Raw genomic sequence first — 17,631 nt, forward strand, 5'->3', positions numbered from 1 at the left:
CAGCATGTCTACCTACTCAGTCATATTATCAGAAACAGAAATATTTTCCAGATTCTTGTCTTGTCCTGTTTAGATTTTTTAAATTCCAAGAATAGTCACCTTCTACCAGACACTCTGATGTTGGAAGACAAAGCCTATTTTGTAAGTAGTATGATTTCTGGGCTCAAATTTAGAACAGAGCCACAGCTTTCAACAACCCAAAAATAACTTACTGTGACTCACCAAATTTAGAAAGATGGAGATTATTAAAAAAAGAAAACCTTAAGTTACTAGGTGACCTCTAAGTATCTCGGCTAAAAATTGTAAAGATAGAAAGGTAAATCAAAAGATACAATCATGCACTTAATGAAGCGCTAAATCAAAGCATTTTTGGCATATGTGAAAGAGTTTAATTTTATCACATTTTTTACTGGTACTATAGCTATTTGCAAGTACATATAAAACTACAGTGTTACATAGAAACAATCAAAAAACAACTTTTTAAGAAATGAGACCCATCTACCAACTTTATTTAAAAGTTTATCTTCAGGGAATAATTAAGGATGGCCGTACAAAAGGATTTAGCCATGGCATGAGAATGTTCTCCGTGGCAAATCAATGGAAATTATTAAATGTGCAAAAGGGAACTGTTGGAATAAATTGTAATGCCTTCATATGATCGTATATTTAACCTTTTAAAATGATATTGAAGAGTTGCATAAACTGACTTAAACACATCTTCGTAACACATCACTGAATAGTAGAAATATGGGCCAGCAAAGAACACAGAGTTGGTCCAATTTCTGTAAAAAAAGAAGACTCTAATAGCATGACAGCAGGGAAGGGGGAATATGTGAACGTATGTGTGTGTATGTATGTATATGCATAGCAAGTATGAACTTGAAGGGAAATATATCAAATTGTTGACACAGATTACCCCAGAGAGGTAAATAACTTTGGCCTTTGGTGTTCTGTATTCCACATATTCTGAATTTTCTTTTTTTATTTAGATAGAGATGGGATCTTAACCAAGAGCAGTGGCTCACACCTGTAATCTCAGCACTTTGGGAGGGTGAGAAGGACAGATTGTTTGAGACCAGGAGTTCAAGACCAATCTGGCCAACACGGCAAAACTCTGTCTCCACTAAAAATTCAAAAATTAGACAGGTGCAATGGCTCATGCCTGTAACCCCAGGTACTCGAGAGACTGAGGCATGAGAATTGCTTGAATCAGGAGGTGGAGGGTGCAGTGAGCCGAGATCGCACCACTGCACTCCAGCCTGGGCAACAGACCAAGACTCTGTCAAAAAACAAAACAAAACAAAACAAAACAAAATGAAACAACAAAACAGTAATAAAGAAAAAACCTAACAGACAGGAGCGATGTCTCATGCCTGTAATCCCAGTGCTTTGGGAGGCCAAGATGGGAGAATTGCTTGAGGCCAGGAGTTCAAGACCAGCATGGGCAACATAGCAAGACTTTTTCTCTACAAAATTTTAAAAATTAGCCAGGCATAGTAGTGCATGCTTATACTCCCAGCTACCTGGGAGGCTGAGGTGGGAGGATCACTTGAGCCTGAGAGTTGGAGATTGCAGTGAACTGTGATCACACCACTGGGAAGCCACGACCCTATTCCTGCCTCCTTCCTCTGTCCTATGCTAGCAATAAATAAGTTTCCCAGCCACAAATAATTATTAGAACCTCCTCCCCATGTGCCACCTCCAACCACTGCTGGGTATGATACAGGGGTGGCCCTACCCTCTGGAATATACAAAACCTTACACAGACACAATATATACACCGAGGAAGGGGGGCCACCCCAGCAGCCCGTGCCCTCGCCTGGTCCACAGTTAGCCCCACTGTCATGCCTCACCTACCTCTCTGAATAAGAAGATTGGAGCCCCTGGGCCGGGCGCGGTGGCTCACGCTTGTAATCCCAGCACTTTGGGAGGCCGAGGCGGGCGGATCACGAGGTCAGGAGATCGAGACCACGGTGAAACCCCGTCTCTACTAAAAATACAAAAAAATTAGCCGGGCGTGGTGGCGGGCGCCTGTAGTCCCAGCTACTCGGAGAGGCTGAGGCAGGAGAATGCCGTGAACCCAGGAGGCGGAGCTTGCAGTGAGCCGAGATTGCGCCACTGCACTCCAGCCTGGGCGACAGAGCGAGACTCCGTCTCAAAAAAAAAAAAAAAAAAAGAAGATTGGAGCCCCCCCGAGGGAAAAGTTGCTATGATGACAGTAAGGAGGCCACCGGGCCTCCTCCAAACAAACCAACTCCACCAGCCTCTGGCTCTTAAATAACAATTAATATCATCCAGAAATTTAAGGACTCAGCTCTGGTCAAGGTGGCAAAGGGTCTGTTTGTCTTTCCCCATTACACAGTGGTCTTGTCTTGCTAGCCTAATTGTAAAGGAGTGACTGGGAAGGGGAGATAGGGACATTGTGGTGGTGGAGACCCCAGCCCCACTTCTCCAAGCTTGGTGACAGGGGCCTGCTTTTAATTTTTATTTTTATTTTTATCCCACGACTTTCTTTTTTTAATCCCATAACTTATTTTTCAAAACTTTTTTTGGTAACTTTTCATAAAACATTTTCCACTTTTTGGTCACAAGATTTTTTGCCACAACTTTTTACATTTTTTATCCCATAACTTTTTCACCCCATGCCTTTTTTAATCCCATAACTTTTTTATTTTGTGTTATTTTAATAAACACTTGCATAGTTATATTACAATTTTGTAAAAATGAAACAGATTATCTCATGCGAAGCATGCCCAGCATTTGCACAGTATCAATACTTTTAATACTATATTTTTCAAGACACGCAGAATAAAATTTTAAGGCAAAAACAGCAGTTTGCAACAACTTAATAATTTATTACATTACAGTAGCATCACACCAGCAGTCAATAATGGCACTCTAGGCAAAAGTCTTTCAGTATTTCCATTTTACATTCTGTTTACAAGAATTCATAAACTGGTAAAATTCATTCTAAGAAAACTTGGCAAATAAAGCTTTGGACTGGAATTGGCATTTCTCTCCTTTTCCTTCCCACCATTTATTTCCTTTACAGTATTCGTATTTTAAAATGTTTTAACTTATTTCAGAATATTAAGATAGCAGTTACATTGTTTAATAGTTATTTTGAAATGACTCAGATAAAGTTTTAGAGAAACTATATTATAGATAGGGCTGATTTACATTTTCAAATTTTCTGAAAATCAGCTTTGGTTTCAGAGCTGATTTTTGTTCATTTCTGGAAAACCTATCAGATTTAATCCAATACTTTAAAAATGATTATTATATACTGCAATCTTTAAATAGGTGATTTGATTCTTCCTAAAGAAATTCAAATTTATTGAGTTGAACTCACATTTTAAAATTCTGTTTCTGATGAACCCTGACCTTCCAATGTTGCCTTCTAAGCAAATTGAAAGCTGCCTTATACTGAATGAGGAAGAGCACAAATACTTGGCTGAATGAGGTATCGCAAAAGACGGCATGCACTTTGAAGAAAGACTTCGGTTATTGTCATACGATTTCCATTCTTTTTAGCTTTTTCTTAAATATACAACAAATATCTACACAAAGAGTGGTATTTCTGTTAATACAGTAAATTTATTTTCCAGACTGACTTTCAGCTTAAATATGCCAGTGTGTGATTTAATCCATAGGCACCTGATGAACACATTATTGTCAGATTGGTTACAGATGCTAAACGCTATCTGAAGGTCATTCCTGGTCATTGATATTTATCAGGGTAAAAGTGAAGTGATTTCAACGATAAAAGTACCTTTGAAATAATTTATCAATGTATTAGATAAACCCAGTTTCAGAATGATAAAAGAAAAAACGTTAGACCAAATAATGTGGCTAATGAACAGCGGTCCGATTTCTAGCCCGAGGGTTTAAAGTGCTCTTAAAGTAACTGTCTTTAAACTGAACTCAAAGAATGCAAAAGCGGCAAGTTCAGAAAATAAAAGGCAAGAACAGGACTTTAAGTGCATTTTAAACCCACGGGCTAGAAATCGTACCACTGTTAATTAGCTGCATTATTTGGTCTAGCATTTTTTCTTTATAATTCTGAAACTGGGTTTATCTAATACATTGATATATTCATACAATTTGGAAGAGTCAGTTGAAGTCACAAGGACCGAGTATTTGCCCTCTTTCAGTGAATGCCGGAAAATGTTATTCCATTGGTTAAATCATATTGTTGCTCTCCTGTTAATGTCATAGAAGTATCAGGAGGATGCCAAATGCTAAATATGGAGACGGTCTAGTAACTAGAAATCCCCACCCCACATTATTAGGATGTAGGGAGCACACATACATATCTCCCTACATCCTAATAATGTGATGTGTTCTGGAACACAGACATTAGAACTTCATGAAGTTTGAACTGTTGAGTCTTTCCCAAGCATCATCAAGTTATGATTTAGGCAATATATGACTGAAATGCATTCATTCATTACGCATAGGCACAATCACATAAATATTGCACAAAATATGTCCCTAACTGAAACTGAGAGGCACAAAAACATATTTCACTCTTTGTAAAGAAGTTTGTGAGAAAATATAACTGTGTGATTGTATAGACACGTTTCCTGATAATACATTGACATTCACAAACAGTGGATTGCACTGAAGTCTGTAAACATTTTAAGTTGCATAAACTTCTCCTTGATTTTCAAAGATGGTATAATACTGTCTACTAAAACTCCTTTTTGTTTCAACAAGTACTCTCACATGTATTAGTTTATAATAATGTTTCTTATTATTTTTAAAAGTGTATTCCATTCAAGGAAAAGAAGTAAATTCCTATGTCAGAGTAACCAAGGTGGTTGAAGAATAGGTATTAACCAGGGAGGTCTAGATGGTAAAAATCAATCTTCAGGCCTCAAAGAAGCTCCGTGAACAGAGAGGAATGCCAGGCGTCACACAGCTTTCCTTCACTCTAATTCATTCTTGGCTAGAGCCTGTATGCCTGTTCCAGGGACATTTGAACTCGTAAAGGATTTCTTATGATCTTCACTAAATACATTAAGAAGAATGCCAACCAGTGCCCTTTTGTGTACTGAGGCATGTAGTCATGTGATTAAAACAGGTAACATGAACTCTGACTTTAAAACGTATTATAGATACAAATGCTCTAAGCTAGGAAAGGTTTTCCACATCCACAGTCAATGATGGGAGCCTTTCATTCCTCAGAAATCATCCCTTTTTAGGTCTTTGAAAAAGAGTACAACTGCTGCAGCTTATGATGCAATATCTTCATGAGCCCAGAGCACATACAAATCCAAAGGGAACTACGATAGTACAGCGCTAATTCTTGGCACCGGAACAGATGAAACACACTCTATCCTGCACATACCTGCCAGAGCAGGCCACTTTCCTCTTCTGTGAGATTTAAAAAGCTCCCCCAAAAGGTTATGACTCCCATCACCAATACACAGAAAATGGAGGAAAGGCTGTTTCCAGTTCTGGGCCTTTAAACAACTCTAAATGTCAGTATTCATAGTGGCATATTACAAAGTAATAAACAGTGCACACTTGGGGGCAAACCACATATTGAGCTAATGAAGAGCTCACTGTGATTAAGATTAGATCAAACACTAGCAGAACATAGGCAAATTTTATCTCAATTCTGTAATGAATATACATACCACAATAACATTAAAAAAGCATGGCAGCCTATTCCAAACCAACGAGAACAGTTTTGTGCAAAGAGTGGGTCTTTGCGTGTTTGAACTCCCACCACATAAGGGCAAACTCGATATGCATGCTAATGACCTACAATTATGAAATTAAAAAAGAAAAATACTAAAGGATGCCAGAGTGAACATCAGTGAAAGCCACAGAGACCCACTCTCTTTTAACTTTTTACAAATAAACTTAAACTATAAATTAGAAACACAAATAATCATGAGTGGCTCTAACATTCAAATGAACTAAATGAATTGTGTAGGAGATTAACCCCAAAGCTTGGTTTCTTATTTAAAAATTTCTTGGCCAGCTCTTTGATGACGATGATGTTTATCTCCTTCTTCTCGGCAGCCAAGCCCAGCAAAAGAATGGAAGACAGCCAATGCTGCCCAAGCCTGGGTGCTCCTGGTGGTCCCGCACGATCGGCTGTGCAGTAGGGTTGTCATGGGGAGGACCCTTCCTGGCCTCTCCTTGCGCAGAGGAGGTGAGTCTCACCTCACAAAGATCTTTGGAGAGAGGGAGGCAGGGATCTGAGCACAGTGGGAGCCCCCCTCTTCCTGCCTGCCCACCCCGCCTGAGGGCTCTACTCACCACCATGCTTGTCTGCAGCCCCAAGCTCCTGGGGGGCTGGGGCTCCTGGACCGGGCTCATCAGCAGGGTTCTGGGCAGCGGCCAGGAATTTTCTGTGCCCATTGTTGTTGTCGCCACAGGCCCCGATACCATCTGCTGCAGCTCCAGCAGCTTCACCTGGCGGGAGGGCTGCTCAGCTGTCATGCCACTGCCTGCGCCCACCCTCACACCCACCCACACCCACACCCCCACAGAGTTGTTGCACACCCTACCTTCATCTCCTCCCTGTCCTGGGCCAGCCTCATGATCTCCTCCTCCCAGTGCCGCATCTTTGGCATGGCCCCCTGGCTCTGTTAAAAGGTGATGGGTTTTCCTGCGGGAGGACAGGGCTCAGACACTGGGGCCTCTCTGACGGCCCTGCAGCTCCCCGTGCCATACCCCGGCCTCCCACTCACTGATGGCATCTCTCTCGCCAGTACTGGATGAATCGTATTTCTTGTTTCTTCACCAGCTCACTCAGGTCTGCCTTCTCCTCCGGATGGTCCATAAAGCTGCCCTGGAGCCAAAATATTGTGGTCACATCTCGGCAGTGACCTGCCATCAGGTGGCATTTTCAAGTCATGGAGAAGGCGGAGGTGAGTCCTGGCGTGGGCCAGCTTCTCCATGACTTCCTGCAGGGCCCGGTGGGTCTCCCCACTCACAGACTCGCCCCCAGTCTCTGGGGCTGGGACAACTGCCTCTGGCTCCTTCTGGGCCGAGGCCACCAGGTGAGCCAGGCGCTGGCAGCACACCCTCTGCTCTTTCACCTGATTTCGTAACCGTGCCTGCTTCTCCTGGGCACTGGCTCCAGCGGACTTGAAAAATGCCACCTGAGGGCAAGACGTGAGCATTCTTGTAGGGGCATACACAGAAGAAATGGGGCAGAGAGGTGCAGCGCAGCCCCTTCCCTTGGGGCCTCAGAGAGCGCACCTGTTCGTCACAGGTGAAATGGTGTCTGACCACTGGCTCTCGGAAGGGGTGAGGGTCCAGAGAAATCAGAAGGCAGGGAAGTTAAGAGCATAAATGGGGTCTTGGAGGGACCACAGAGGAAGGTGGCAAAATGGATGCAGGGGGAGTCAGGCTCACCGTGGCCTCCCAGCTCTCCAGGTCCTCTGGGACGCTCGGCATGGGCCGAGGTGCCTCCTCCCCCTCACTGCCCAGATGTTGTCCTCCATATCCTGTGGGGGGTGGCCAGAGGGGTCCTCAGACAACCCAACAAGGGAGGTACCGTGGGCCCACCTCTACCTCCACCCTCACTGTGTAACCCTGAGCCAGCCCCTCCCCAGAGAGGAATGAGCTGCTGTTCTTTATTTTTACTTTTAAGAATCAAGATCTTGCTATTCCGCCCAGGCACACTCCCACTACTGGTCGATGTGGGAGTTCTGACCTGCTGCCTTTCTGACCTGGGCCAGTTCAGCCATCCTTAGGCAACTTGGTGGCCCCCTGCTCACAGGAGGTCACCACACTGATGCCGAACTTAGTGCAGGCACCCCGTGGGCATAATGACCAGCTGTTCTAAAGGTCTCTTCCAACTCCTCAATCCTATGCTGCTAACAGTCCCCCTTCCTCCTGGGGCTCTCTCCTCTTCCTCTGAGCGGTCTCCCGTACCTTCCCCAGGGAGAGCCATGAGGCCCAACTGGGCTGTTAGCTGCTGGTTCTGCTGGCTGGCAGCTTCCAGGCGCTCCTAAGGGGCCAGGAAAGAGTGAGAAGGGATGGAGTTTGCCAGGTCATCCCCCTCACGGCCCCATCCTCGCAGCTCCCTCCCCTGGGTCTCCTGCAACTTTTGGCGGGCCATCTCGGCCACCGCTTTGCCCCAAGCTTCCTGCTGCTGCAGCTGGTTCATTAGCTGGGTCTGCTGCAATCACTGCCTGTGCAGCACCTCCTTCTCAGAGGTCAGCTGCTGATAGGTGGCCACCTGCTGCTGATAGGTGGCCACGTACTGCTGCAGGTGACCCAGGTAATGGTCTGGCTGCTGCTGCAGACTCTGAGCCTCTTGGCTCTTCAGCCCCACCTGCAGGAAGACCCTGGGTTTGCGGGCACGTGGTTGCTGGTTTCCAGATTCTGGGCCCATTAATAGGGTAGTGAGGGCACTGTGGGGGCTCTGTCGGCTGCCCAGGCCCCTGTCTCCTTACTCCAGGCCTAAGTGACTGCCTCGCTTTCCTAGAACCCCATGCCTCCTTCCCCAGCCTCAAATCTCATACCCTCTTCTCATTTAATCCTCAGCACCTCTGTAAGGAAAATGCTAACTTCCTTGTGAAGTTAAAGAAACAGAGACTGGCTGGGCGCGGTGGCTCACGCTTGTAATCCCAGCACTTTGGGAGGCCGAGGCGGGCGGATCACAAGGTCAGGAGTTCGAGACCACGGTGAAACCCCGTCTCTACTAAAAATACAAAAAAAAAAAAAAAAAAAAATAGCCGGGCGTGGTGGCGGGCGCCTGTAGTCCCAGCTACTCGGAGAGGCTGAGGCAAGAGAATGGCGTGAACCCGGGAGGCGGAGCTTGCAGTGAGCCTAGATTGCGCCACTGCACTCCAGCCTGGGCGATAAAGCGAGACTCCTTCTCAAAAAAAGAAAAAAAAAAAGAAACAGAGACTTAGAGATGCAAAGTACTTGAATGGTGACCAGTGGAACCGAGGCTGGAATCCAGTTTTAATCTAAGGAGTCTTTTGTTTTGAGACAAAAGTGTCACTCTGTCGCCCAGGCTGGAGTGCAGTGGTGCAATCTCATCTCACTGCAACCTCCACCTCCTGGGTTGAAGCAATTCTCGTGCCTCAGCCTCCTGAGTAGGTGGAATTACAGGCACGTGCACCATGTCCCGCTAATTTTTTTTTTTTTTTTTTGTAATTTTAGTAGAGATGAGGTTTTACCACATTGGCCAGGCTGATCTCAAACTCCCGACCTCAAGTGATTCTCCTGCCTCAGCCTCCCAAAGTGCTGGGATTATAGGCGTGAGCCACAGTGCCTGGCATAAGGAGCCTGTTATATCACTGTCTCTTCCCCTTTGATTGGGGGGCTCCATGCCTCTAGCTGGGATGATGATGTCCAGACCTGGGAGGAGCCCAGGGCTACCCACCTCTAAAAGTCAGAGGGCAGGAAGCAAGAAACAGCCACAGGACTGCCCTGGGGGGTGCTGTGGTCACCAGCCCCCAGGCTGGAGCTGCCTCTTGCCTGGCACTTCCCCTCCCCAGAGGCTAGTGCCCGCCTCCCAGCCCTTCTTGGATGGGGTGGAGGTTTCCGTCTCCTTCACCTCATCCAGCTTCTCCTGTAGCTCCTTTACTTGCTGCTGCAACTGCAGTGCACTCTTGTTCTCATTGTTCAGGACAGAGAGAAGCAATCAGCAGCCACCCACTGCAGCTGGGGACCCCAGAACTTGGTGTCTGCCTCCCATGGCACCAGGAAGGGTGGAGGCAGGTTAGAAAAATCATCCCCTCTCTCCTACAGCCACCTGGTTCACAGGTGCCTTTAGAAGTAACATTTCACGTGAGGGCTACACTGCCCCATTTTAGAGGTGGGGAAACAAAGGCCCGGAGGGCTAGGGAGGAGGGCACGCTCCCCAGCTGGGGCAACGCACCAGCTCCTCAAAGACGTTCTGTGGCTTGGCCAGCTGCTGAAGCCTCTCCTCCAGCTCTCGAAGCCTCTCTTCTTGGACCCGGTTCAGGAGACTTATGCGATGATTCTTTTCGACCTGGGCCTGGAGCTCTCCTGCCACTCTCTCGAGTTGCTTCCTCAGGTGCTGCAGCTCCACCTCAGAGGGCACTGCTGGGAGCTCTCGGGGCAGGGGTTCGGCTGAGAAAGGAAGCAGACAACAAGGGCCTCTGGATTCTCAAACAAAACAAAACAAAAACCCTCCTCTTGGTGCACAGCTCCTCTCAGGCTCCCCAAACTTGGCCTCGCTGCTAATGATTCCTTGCACCCAGATGGTAGCCAGTCTTCAAAGCCACTTTCAGATAGAGAGAACTGTGGGTTGCTGACAATGGGCCCCCTTTGCTGATAGGGACACTGAGGCTCATGGAGATGACAAGACTTGCCGTCTCCTGGCACAGACCTCTTTCCCTCTGCCTCCCTCTCCCTTCCATCCACCCACCTCCCTAGGGCATTCTAAGCCACCCCCACAGCCCTCTGATGCCAGTCCTGCTCCCAGGTCATGCCAGCCCCATCTTACCCATCTCATTTTTGAGTTTGGACTCCAGCTCCTCTACCTGATGCATATAACGCCTTTTTTCGTTCTTCAATATGTCAATCTGCCAAAAGCACAGGGGGAAAGGGCCCTGGAGAGAGGGGCTGGTGGCTGGGCAGGCTCCCATCTCCCTCTCTGCCCCCACTTCCACAAAGCCCAGACCCATGACCACCTCTGGCTGTACTATTCTCATTTTACAGATGCCCAGAAAGATCCAGTGACCTATCTAAGGTGGGATGTCTGAAGGGTCAGATCTCACCTCTTGCGACATTTTTCTTACCCTCTGCTGCCACCTGTCCCTCTCTCCTTCTATTTGATGAGCATATTGATCTCGTTCTAATTGGACTTTGGTCAGCAACTCCTTCAACTGCAAGAATGGGCAGAGAAGTTAGGAAGGGCTGTCACTGGTCCTCACCTGCTCCTGGCTACCTGGGGTCATCTTCCTTCCACATCCCTCCCTCTGCAAAACCTCACCCGTGTTAGCTGTGTTTTCAGCCGTGCCTTCTCCTCTTTGGACTGCTGTAAGCGCCACCGGCTAAGTTCTCTACTGCGGCTCGAGAACTGGATGGTGAAGAGTGAGAAGTTTCTATCTGGGGAGCCCAGGACATTCCACACAGTGCCCCTTAAAAGGGCCAGGGCTAGGCTCAATAAACAACTCGGTCAGTAAAGATCAAGGCATTTCCAAGCCCGTGGTCTGGATTTGAAAAGAACTCAGAAAAGTTGGAAGGGACAGGGAAAGAGACTGAATTTACAGCTGGCTAACAGAGGCCCAGAGAGATCAGATAATATTGCTATTATTAATATTATTATTATTACCACTGTTTGAACGTTTATGGAGTGCTTCACCAGGTATGATGCTAGCAATCCCATTTAATCCTCGCAACCACCATAGGAGACAGTTACTATGATCACCTCTATTGTGTAGATGAAAAAACATGGAGTATTTGAGGTTAAGTGCTTGCCTAAGATCACTTAGGCAGAGCTGGGATTTGAACACCCAGTTCTATCTGATTCTGTAAGCCCATTTTTCTTGCTGGGGCTGGGGGCACAGATAGGAAGGGGAAAATTAATCTTTTGTTCACTTTTTGAAACGATGATACATTCGCATAGTCCAAAACTCAGAAGGTACAGAAAGGAAGTATCTCTCAGCCACCCTGTTGCTCTCTCCTGAATTTTTTATGAACTCTCTCAGACATGTTTTATGTCTATTATCATAGTATGTACACAAACAGGCGCACACACACGCATTTCCCCTCTCTACAGAAATGGTAACACACTAAAGGTACTCTTCTGTACCTTCACAGTGCAAGTACCCAATACTCCACCTAGGACTTGCCCAAGACCACAGCCAGGTAAGGGCAGGGCAGGCACCTGGCCTCCAAGCTCTGTGTCCAGTGCTCACTCCCCACAGTGCCCCCCAACTCACCCACGGCAGCTGACTCAGCCCCATGCTGCCTCTAACAACCATAAACAAAAGCAGGGAGAAATGGCCATGCTGCCTTCCGGGCAGGACACTCCATCCTGCAGAAGGGACCTTTAGGCTCACTCCTCCATCTGTGAAGCCGGGCACCCAGGGGACAGGGCAAGTGGTTGAACTCACACTGATACACTTCTGTGTGGTGGCCACAGCAGAGAGAGCCCGCTCCAACTCTTCTATGCACTGAAATGAACATTGCAGGTGGCCTGCCAGATCCTTGGACTCTTCTGCAATGAGAGAGTTGAGATGGGGCTCAAAGGACTCCCCCTGAAAACCTGTCAAAGTGCCAGGTTGCAGGATGACAGGGTGCCCAGATTCCTACCTTCAAAGTGTCTGAGAAGACTTTTTGTGCGACACAGGTCTGCATGTAATTTCTCTTTTTCTACGTTCAATACGTGGATTTGAACCTTTGGGAGAAAAACCAAGCAAGTGCTGAAAGAGAAGGAAAGAAACATTCTCGGGAGGACAGGAGGAAACTTCACACCCTCCACTCACTTCTAGGCCCCTTTCGGCTTTGTGTCTCCTGTTGTTTTCTTTCTTTTCCTATAGGAAGAGGAAGACTGAGCTCTTACCAGGGGGAGGCAGAGATGGCACAGCAAGAGACATGCCCCCAGAATGCCACCAATGCCCCAGGACAGGACCACCCATGGGACCAGGTTATGAGAGGCCCTGTGGGGATGGGGTGGAATGTGAGGAGTGAGCCTTCTTCCCCAGGCTGGGAGTGGGTGAGATGAGACTGAGGCCTCTATGTCTGAGTTCCCCCCAAACCCAGCAGTCATGTCGCGAGGAAAGGAAATCACGTTACTTCTTCCAGTTGATGTTCCAATTCTTTATTCTGTTGTTTCTGTGGGGAGAGTCAAATTAAGGTGATGGAGGGCGGCCCCCTCAACTCTATTCCCCAGACCAGGAAGCGGTAGGCAGGGGCCAGGAATGGATTTTAAAGGCAAAGTTCTCAGACATAATGGGAACATGAACAGGTAAACTCTCCTCAAGCTCCCAAGGACAGAGGATTTGGGTCTGTTGGTTTTTGCCCACAGCCACAGAACTCAAAGTCTGAATCAGGACTCTCTTGAGAGGACAGTAACATAAACCTCCAGAGATGGAGTTTGAGAAAGGCCCCTTCTTCTGGCAGCTTGTGATTTAAAAAAGTGTGTTCATTCAATAAACATTTAATGAGCACATATGGGCCAGGTACGGTTCTTCACAGCAGATATAGGATGGAAACGGACAGACAGAGCCCTTGGCCCTGAGGTTTCCATTCTAGGGGGCCTTTAAATTTTGGACTCTCAGAGCTAACAGAGACCTCTGATACTCACTACCTCCTCGGGAAACACAAGCCCAAAAAGGAGAGGTGGCTTGTCCAGAATCGAAGATCAAATTAGGGACTGAGTCACAGCAGAAATACAGGGCCCCTGACAACCAGTCAGGCTAGCAATTCCCCAAGAGGCAACAACCCCAGGGCGTGTGTAGCAAGGACTCGAGAAGGGAGGTATGGAGAGGAGAGAGTCGGCAAAGAGGGAAGCAAAAGAAAAGCCATGCTGCATGCTCTGGGGTCCCTCCAGGTGAGGCCTGGGCACCCCAGCTCCCTATTTACCCTTGGCACCAGGGGCCCCCAGCTCTTTCTTCAGGGCACTAAGGGGAAACCAGCCCAGGATTGGCAGCATAGAATCAGGGGACCCCACTGAACTCTTACCAAAGATTTGATGGTGTTCTTCAGTTGATTGATTTCTTCTTGGCACGGGCTCTGAGGCGCATGCAGAGAGGAGGAGGTGGAGCAGGAGTTTGGGGAGAGGTAGAGAGAACAATCATTAGGGCTGGGGTGTGTGGGCTGTCTCAGCTGGCAGAGGAGCACCCAGTTCCCTCTGTGTGAGGAGGTTGGAGGAGTGGTCTGCAGGGTCACCGCACCTCCACCCAGAGCCTCTTACCTCCAGATCCTTCAGGGTAGCCGATGATGTAGGGCCCTCCCCGTGGAAACCTGTTGCTGACTACAAGACATGAGAGTGCATATGGAGATGTTCTGTCCCCCTCAGTGTCTGAGCCCTCTGAATTCCTTTCTTCCCCATCAACTGGCAACATTTTCTTTTCTGCCTATCTTGGACCTTTGTCCCATAACTCTGTGCCAACTTCTCTCATGATTCTTATCTCCCCACCATCCCACCTGGGGGCCCTTTCAATGAGTCCTGATGGCAAGTGACTGTTCTCATTGTCCTGGCTTCCCCTTGAGACTGGGGATGAGGAAAATCAAACAGTAATGCTGGGTGTCCTGGGTGTTTACAGCAGGCCATGTACTATGTACTAGGGATTAACATAAAATCAGCAATAACAAATCTCATTTAAACTTCACAAATGGAAGTCAAACAATACCACCTCTGTGATACAGATGTAAAAAGAGAGGCCCAAAGAGCTCAAGCAACTTGCCATAAATCATATCGCTCCCAGATGGAGAGGCAGGATTTAAACCCAGAATTCTTTTCTTTTTTTTTTTTTTTTGAGACAGAGTCTCGCTCTGTCTCCCAGGCTGGAGTGCAGTGGCACAATCTCGGCTCACTGCAAGCTCTGCCTCCGATGTTCACACCATTCTCCTGCCTCAGCTTCCCGAGTAGCTGGGACTACAGGTGCCCGCCACCATGCCTGGCAAATTTCTTTGTATTTTTTAGTACAGACGGGGTTTCACCATGTTAGCCAGGATGGTCTCAATCTCCTGACCTCGTGAGCTGCCTGCCTTGGTCTCCCAAAGTGCTGGGATTACAGGCGTGAGCCACCACACCTGGCCAAACCCAGAATTCTTAACCAGTACCCAACAGTCCACCCACAATTTTAACAATTACCCTCTACTGCCCCTTGGACCCCTGTCCCCAGGAACCTGGCCAGCCAAGACTCACATCCCCAGGTGACTGGCAACCACAAGAAGTGGCTGTCTCAGGGATACTGCCATTTGTTTTCCTGTTCCTCTTCGCTCCTGCTGTAACTCTAGGGTTGTTTTTCTGCCAATATTTTTTAAACTGTGGGAAAGAAGAGCAGTAATACTCATGAGAACTGTCAGCCCCTACAGCCACATCCTCCTTTACAGTTTTTACAAAATACTCTTATACACCATCTGATTTAATGACACCAACAACAGTACAAGATGTTGTCACAATCATTTAGTGACTGAGAAGGATTGATATCATGGCTAGAAAAAGAAAAAGGCGATACTGGGACTTTGAAACTCAGTCTTCTGACTCCAAGCTCTGAGGTTTTGCCAAGAATCAGCAGCTGCCAGGGGCCAAAACCAGAGGCAGAGGTAGAAAAGTAAACATTAAGTAGGCAGGAACTGTATGCCGTGTGGTTTAGAGTCAGACATTCTCACACATCTGTTAGTGTGAAGAAGTGCACCAGTACCTCTCAAACTTTTATATCAATGTGTCCTCATGGCAGAAGGCAGCCTTTTTGTTAAATCTGGGAATTTATCAGAAAGAGGACAAACCAAGTCTCATTTCAGAGAGAAGTCTGGTATACTCTTAGAAACCTATGTGACTGTCATCCCTAAGTACATTCATGTTTTTTCTCTTGATCTCAAGAGAATCAAGGGAAACTGATGCTTCAGAAAGATGTCCCACATTTATCCTGTGGCACTCAAAGTACCCAAGGTTGAGATAATATGAGGAAGATTCAAGCTGTCAAGTTCAGTTTCCCAAGATCTATTCCACAGAAGATGAGCAAATCTCACTTCAGAGACCACTGACTGAAGGGCAGTCTGGTCCCAGAACCATGGAGAATTAGAATATGAGATGGAGAACTGAGAAAAAAATGTTGAAATCTCTCTGGAAAGTAGAAGCCTGGGAGAAAACCAAACCAAACCCATTCTCCCATTGCCACCCAGAGACACTGTCAATGTTTTGAGCTCATGGGGGAAGTGTAGGCTTTTCCCACTGTCAATGTCTATGTTAAGGTAGTAAGGCAGCCTGAAACCTCTTGCTCCTAGGTCCCATAATCTCCATTCCCTTTGCAGCTGGAAATTTGTGCTGTGACCAGAGCAATCAGAAATGGGGTGACAATGCTTAGGGGACTGGATCATAAGATCAAAGGCTGGTCTTGCAGTAATGACAGCTCCTAGGTGGATTGTGACATCACTACATTCCACTCCTCCTGGTTGGGGGGAGGGACCACATCAGCACAATGTCCGAGTTGCTGCTCCACAATGGGGGAGGGAAACACAGGATTGGGACCCAGTTCCTTGGAGATGCCAGCACAAAGAGCCCAGGGAGGCCCACCTTGAGGCAGCAGGAGGGGAGGGCAGAGTCTGCAGCAGGGAGCTCCAGGAGTCACCAGCCCAAAGTCACACAGGGATGACTGGCGTGGGCGGGGCCTGGGGCTTGGGGGACTGAGGTCCTTGGAGACGTGAGCCCAAAGAGACCAGGGAGGTCGAGTTTGGGGCAGCAGAAGGTGAGGGCCCAGTAATGGAGCAGGAATCCCCAGGAGTCACCCACCCAAAGTCACCCTGGGGTGACTGGCAAGGGCAGGGACTGGGCTGCTTGCTTAAGGGGCAGGGCTGAGAAGACTTTGGTGGGTGGAGCCCAGAGGTACCAGGGTTGGGGGGCCCAGTCCAGTGTGCTTCAGGAGTGGTATGGATTCTGGCAGTGGGCTTGTCATCGGAGGGGATCTGTGGCTGGGTTGAGGGGTGATGACCTGGTGCGTTTTTACCTTTGTCTTGGCTACAGCCAATTTGCTCTGTCGAGTTTCTTCTGCCATCGTGGGGTGGGTAGGGATGTAGGGTTGGGGCCACATCAGCAAAATCCCAGCAAGCACTAATCAACGCCTCCAGTCACCTACCAGGCAGCTGTGTGACTGAGCCAGAGGTGGCGTAACCAGGGCCCCAGTAGAATGCAGAATAGGGGTGTGGCCTTAATGCTCCAAGCCCATTGGTCAATGACAAAGATGAAAGGGAAAGGGGGTGTGGCTGGGCCCCAGTGAGTCCAGAGGGACCTGTGGCTCACAAGGAAAGCTGCCCATGCAACCACTGCCCTGCCCACTCTGTGAGAGAGGAGGGGCCAGCTTTTGCTTTAAAATTTTTTAAAATGTTATGTGTGTATACTTTATATATATGTATATGTGTGTGTGTGTTTCTGTGTATGTGTATCTATGTGTTCCTCCAGAGCTGTCTTCATTACCCAGCTTCTATGCAAAGTCTATGATTTTGGCCTATGGTTTTCATCTTCAAATATAGTAAAAAAGTTACCAGTACTACCTTAACTGAGATACAGATCCTATAAAAATGGAAAATCCACAGCATGCTTGATGATTTATGAAGCAGACTATATTATCGAACATTCCAATAAGATAAAATAATCACAATGATTCTCTTTTTTGGAAAAACGTTTAACTTATTCTCCTATGTTATTGTTAAGATTTTTTTTCTTAAACAAGAAACATGTCTAATATCTGTAAAAACACAAAGATTTTGGGGTGGGTGCAGTGGCTCACCCCTGTAATCCCAGCACTTTGGGAGCCCAAGGTGGGTGGATGACCTGAGGTCAGGAGTTCAAGACCAGCCTGGCCAACAGAGTGAAACCCCATCTCTACTAAAAATACAAAAACTAGCCAGGCATGGTGGTGGGTGCCTGTAATCCCAGCTATTCGGGAGGCTGAGGCAGGAGAATCACTTGAACCCAGGAGATGGAGGTTGCAGTGAGCCAAGCTCACACCA

The 17,631-nt window shown here is 47.3% G+C and overlaps 1 protein-coding gene across 1 annotated transcript; it reads right to left on the reverse strand.

Moving 5' to 3' along the window:
* Positions 1 to 5,810: 5,810 nt before the first annotated feature.
* Positions 5,811 to 16,811, reverse strand: LOC129482528 (golgin subfamily A member 8S-like). The gene is made up of 19 exons (XM_055278488.2): positions 16,629 to 16,811; positions 14,828 to 14,947; positions 13,871 to 13,930; positions 13,639 to 13,689; positions 12,751 to 12,789; positions 12,441 to 12,488; positions 12,268 to 12,352; positions 12,079 to 12,172; positions 10,943 to 11,054; positions 10,728 to 10,835; positions 10,454 to 10,532; positions 9,866 to 10,077; positions 9,539 to 9,610; positions 7,903 to 7,978; positions 7,381 to 7,472; positions 6,711 to 6,811; positions 6,528 to 6,628; positions 6,277 to 6,432; positions 5,811 to 6,191 (listed from the first exon to the last, which is right to left on the reverse strand). The coding sequence occupies exons 1-19, from the start codon at positions 16,710 to 16,712 to the stop codon at positions 6,016 to 6,018; spliced, it is 1,866 nt and encodes a 621-aa protein (XP_055134463.2). The 5' UTR covers positions 16,713 to 16,811; the 3' UTR covers positions 5,811 to 6,015.
* Positions 16,812 to 17,631: the final 820 nt, after the last annotated feature.

This window comes from Symphalangus syndactylus, chromosome 5, assembly GCF_028878055.3.
Source record: "Symphalangus syndactylus isolate Jambi chromosome 5, NHGRI_mSymSyn1-v2.1_pri, whole genome shotgun sequence".
NCBI lineage: Eukaryota > Metazoa > Chordata > Mammalia > Primates > Hylobatidae > Symphalangus > Symphalangus syndactylus.